Genomic DNA, 4859 nt, shown 5'->3' with positions numbered 1-4859 from the left:
AAGTATTTTTTATAAGAATAAATTACTCTTGGTTTATATTTTTAACTATTTATTTATATTAAACACAACAAAACTTAAAAAAATTCATTTAAGCAAGTGTTGAGAGTCCTGTTTTGTATATATAATAATCTAGGCCAACGATAAATTTTTAAATGGAGCTCAGATCTGCGACGAATTAGTCCTTAATTTGTCGGATTAAAAAAATACTGTGAATAACCTAAAAAAATTAAGATTAGTTAATAAAAAATGAAAATAAAAAATATTTAAAACTCTAAATATAAGTTCACCAAAGAATTTTAAGGACTTTTTAAAAAATAAATTAAAATTTCAATTATTATATTAAATAAACGTCAAATTAAGAATTAAATTGACAAAATTAAAACCAAGGTTCTGAAAATCAAACCGATTATTGAATCACTCTAATCACTGATTTACTGGTTTATTAGTCCAACCAGTTTAACCGTGGTCTAACCGAAAAAATCGTTTTATAATAAATAACAAATAAATTATTAATAAACATCCTAAAACATAATTATAGCCTAATATAAACTTTAAAATATCTTCCAAATTTAAAACACACCAAAATCTAATATAACCTTTGATCTTATCAATTAATAACAATTTATCACTCATTCATCATTATATCCCCGTTACAAGAAATAAAAAAAATTCATTGAATTAATCAAACCAATAATAAATATTCAATCATCTACTTATCTAATTAATTGAGTTAATTTAATTCATATATTCTTTTATTGAATTAAAAACAAATTCAATTATGATAATTTTCATCAATACTAAGAATCAAATACTAAACTTACAGCAACAAATTCAACTTACTAATAATTTTTAACACCAAATTCAACTATCCTAATTTTCATCAACAAAAAATTTAGCTCTAAAGATAATTTACAATAATAAAAAATTTAGCCAAGTGATTCTTTCAGTAAGACAACAACAAATTCAAGGTCCACTAATGATAATTAGCAACAAATTCAACTCTATTGATAATTTCCATCAACCAACAAATTAGCTCAATGATATTTTCAACAATAAATTCAACTTACAGCAAGGTTGATTATCATTGAACTCATCAAAATAGTCATCATTGAATTAACCAATTTATTCTTTCCCTGATAAAAGACTGATTACATTGAACAAATCAGCATCATTTAACAAAACATAGTAATATTTTCAGTACACAGTATACCAATCACAATTTTAACAAAAATTAACAAACTTTTTCAAAGATTAACAAGGATTATCACTCAAGTAAATCCTCTTTTAGAAAACTTGAAAGTTGAAACCAAAAAATGATAGTCTAGCATAATGCTACTCAATGTAGTTAGACTGTTACAGAAGTCATAAAGTTTAGCAAATCATTATATCAGAAGGCACATCTTTAGACATGTACAATTCTCAGCAACAAAGTTCCAAGCAGTGAACAAATAGAAACCCAAAATGCACTATCCTTCTCTAATTTACTCTTTTTTTTTCTGGAATACCAAAAACGCTCCCGGCTTAATCCTCACCCCCTCTCTCTCACGCTCTCCTCTTCACAGATTAATTAACAATTATTCAACCCATAACAAGTTAATACATTATTCAACAATTATTATTCAACAATTATTGTCTAAAAAAATAAAACCTAGAACTAGAAGCATAAAACAGAGGGGGAACTGGTGAACAGAACTGACCTGTGGAACCGAGCTGAGGCCGGCGACGGTGGAACAGAGGTGCGCGACGGAGGCAGGAGGCGAGCCCGGCGATGGTGCTTCCAGAGCTAAAACGACGACGATGGTGGAGAGCTGCACGACCGCGACTGTAATCTTCGAAGCTCCAACTTGCGACGGCGACGGGAGCGGTCCAGTGGCTGGACGGAGGTGACGGAGACAGCTCGCCGGCGTTGACAGGAAGGACGAGCTCGAGGGTGAAGGGAGGGAGACAGCTACGCCGTTGCTGAGTTAGGGTTCCAGGTTTGGGTGGTTGGGTAATGGCGTAATGCACTAATGCTTGGGGAGTTGGGGAAATGGGGGTTCAGTGCATCCAAACAGCGGCGTTTTGATAAATTCTCAAAAATCAGCCGGTTTACAGTTCGGTTCGACCGACCGATTCTCGGCTGGTTTGGTAGTCCAACGGCGGTTTTTTATTCTTGCGATTTTGGTTACCCAGTTACAGCTGATCTTCAAAACCACTGCAAACTCAACCAAAAACATTCCTTCGCTGTTAAGTTTCCTTGTCCAGCACCACCATCTTTTCTTTTCTAAATAATAAGAGAGTAATTTTTTTAATTTAAATAATTTACGCTTTACTCATTAGAAAATGACAATCTGTATTTTATTTTTTTTCATGCATAACCCTTTTATAAGAATCTTCGACAAAAAATAATAGAAAATGCTTATATGTGAAATTAATTTGTATGATGTGATATTTGATCTTTATTTATTTTACATGCTTGATAATTATTTAATTGGAACAGTTTATTACTTATACAATTATCAAAATAACGTTAGAAAGGGATAATAACTATTTAATTGAAATATCGTGTTGATGATTATGTATCACACATCTGTTTTTGTCATCTTTTACCAAAAATCCAGACTCATACGTCTAACAAAAATAAAGGAGAAAGAAGGAATGGACATTTTATACTTCGTTGAGGGGTGTCCGGTCAAAATTGAAAAACAAAAAACAAAAAACAGGGGCCGAAAAAGATTTTACTGGTAATAAAAAGAAAAAGGAAAATTTTCCATTGCTGGCTTTCGCTCCTCTCAGGTCTCAGCTGGTTTGGTCATTTCTTGTGTCATTTTCCTCTCCGTCACTCAGCACACCATAACTTTCCATGTCGTCCTTCTTCACTCTCAGAAAATCCTCACCGTTAATCTACCGTTTCCCAATCCAACGGTCCTTCAAGATCCGCAACTCTTCAACAACCTCACCATCGTCCTCCTCCTCCCCTTCGGCACCGTCTCTCCTGAATCGTAGCAGCAGTAGCACCAACCCGCACTACACTCCTCCGCGGGGCTCCGGTCTCGGTCCTAATTGGGCTTGGGCCCTTGCCGCGGGCTCAGGCCTTGGGGTTCTCCTGCATTACCTCGCTAAGCCCAATTCCCAATTCGACTCTCCGTTCTTATCGAAATTACTGCCTTTTGTTGACTCGTGGTCAACTCCTCCTGGCAACGAAGTTGAGTCTGACCGTCGGTCCACACCGTCGTTGTTTACAAAACTGTCCCTTCCAGAAAGTTCTAGTTTCTTCCTTTTTGGAGGTAATTTTTTTAATAAATTTCTGTCCATAATTTTGTTTTATTTTTCTTTATTGATGTCGTAGGGTGGGTTGATATCTGTTTTTGCTAATGTTAGTGGATCAGATTATATTGATTGTTAGATGAGAAATGTTCTCTGAATATCTATCATTTCTTACACTGTGCTAACACTTACTTGATCACTATTTGATTTTGATTTGATTTAGATGCGTACAGAAGAAAGGTGTTTTTCAACTATGAGAAGCGGATACGGTTGCGAAGCCCACCCGAAAAGGTACATTACTATTTTTTGTTTTTTGGAAAGGCATATGAACTTGTTCATATTCAGTAACTAATCTGTAAAGTAATAGTATCTCTATTCACATTTATGATAAATTCAATGAATGGTTTTAATCCTTTGACTAAATCTACAATATTAAGCTTCCTTTTTAGTATCAGGATAGTAGCAATGAACACTGATAAAATTCGATCAAACTTTGATTGTTTTCTTCCTTTATTTATTTACCTATCTGGTTGAGTTTTGAGTGAAAGATTAAGTATGCTGATTACTGAACCGTGAACACTGAACACTGACATTACATATATTGCACATTCATCCATTGCATACGTTGTTAATGTTTGGGAGCCATAGTTTGGGAACCATAGGAAGCCATAACTTTTTTTTTTTTGGGCTTCTTTTAATGCATTCGTTTTCTTATTTTTTATTCCTTAATTATTGCTGAAATAAATGGATAATATTAGATGTAATAAACATGTAATTATAGATGTTAAGTTAAATAAAATAATTTTGTGTTATTGTCTCCCTAGCATTACTTTTGTTAACATGTCTTACTGGTACTTAAAATGTTAAATATCTCCCTGTTGTTAACCGTAGAGTAAATTTGGTTAAGGGTCTAAGTCCCTCCATTGGAGAGTGATCACTGCATTGACAATCTCTTCTCTCGTTTTTAAGGTTTTTGAATACTTTGCTTCTTATCGTACCCCAGAAGGAGAACTACTTATGAAACCAGCGGATCTAATGCGAGCAGTGGTTCCTGTTTTCCCCCCATCTGAATCCCATCTTGTAAGAGATGGGTACCTGAAAGGAGAAAGAAGTCCCGGTCATTTACGGTGTGCTCCTTCGGAATTTTTTATGCTTTTTGATGTAAATGGTGATGGGCTTATATCTTTCAAAGAGTGAGTCATCTGTATTCCTTATAACTATTATGTCATCTTTGAAGATTATTTTGATAGAGTAGGATGTATTAACTATTAGCTTCTCTTCTCTTTACTTTTCTTTTCTATTTGTTTATGACATTGTTTGCTCTTTACGGTGACTACGCGCCTAGTGGGAGAAGACATGTTATACTAACCTTCTATGCTTCTACTTCTAGAAGACTTGTCTGCTTTTATTTGTGTATAATGACTATTTATTGACTTCTGGAGCAGGTATATCTTTTTTGTAACACTACTCAGCATTCCAGAGTCGAGCTTTTCTATAGCATTTAAAATGTTTGATGTGGACAATAATGGGTGAGTGCTCATGCTACTTCTATGATGTGTTCTTATCTCTTGGTAGGTCCAATGTATTATGCTAGTGGAAGCTTGAGTCGCTAC

General features: G+C 34.2%; 2 protein-coding genes across 3 annotated transcripts in view; one reads left to right on the top strand and one right to left on the bottom strand.

Annotated features, from left to right (window-relative positions):
• The window catches only part of LOC107605389 (FAD-linked sulfhydryl oxidase ERV1), a 7009-nt gene extending 4704 nt beyond the window's left edge, over nucleotides 1-2305 (bottom strand). Inside the window, exon 1 of the mRNA XM_016307266.2 lies at nucleotides 1698-2305. The gene's annotated coding sequence lies outside the window, so the exon portion shown is untranslated. The remainder of the gene's footprint in view (nucleotides 1-1697) is intronic.
• The window catches only part of LOC107605385 (calcium uptake protein, mitochondrial), a 4327-nt gene continuing 2006 nt past the window's right edge, over nucleotides 2539-4859 (top strand). The window contains exons 1-4 of one of the 2 annotated variants that reach the window (XM_016307262.2): nucleotides 2549-3266; nucleotides 3470-3537; nucleotides 4216-4439; nucleotides 4692-4775. In XM_016307262.2, coding sequence (XP_016162748.1) covers nucleotides 2843-3266; nucleotides 3470-3537; nucleotides 4216-4439; nucleotides 4692-4775 — 800 coding nt within the window. In that variant the 5' untranslated portion in view covers nucleotides 2549-2842. Of the gene's footprint in view, nucleotides 3267-3469; nucleotides 3538-4215; nucleotides 4440-4691; nucleotides 4776-4859 lie in introns of both variants that reach the window. The other variant, XM_021105184.1, reaches the window with a different exon arrangement.

The sequence above is a fragment of the Arachis ipaensis genome, chromosome B06, assembly GCF_000816755.2.
Source record: "Arachis ipaensis cultivar K30076 chromosome B06, Araip1.1, whole genome shotgun sequence".
Lineage (NCBI taxonomy): Eukaryota > Viridiplantae > Streptophyta > Magnoliopsida > Fabales > Fabaceae > Arachis > Arachis ipaensis.
This window is presented reverse-complemented; position numbering and strand designations above follow the sequence as displayed.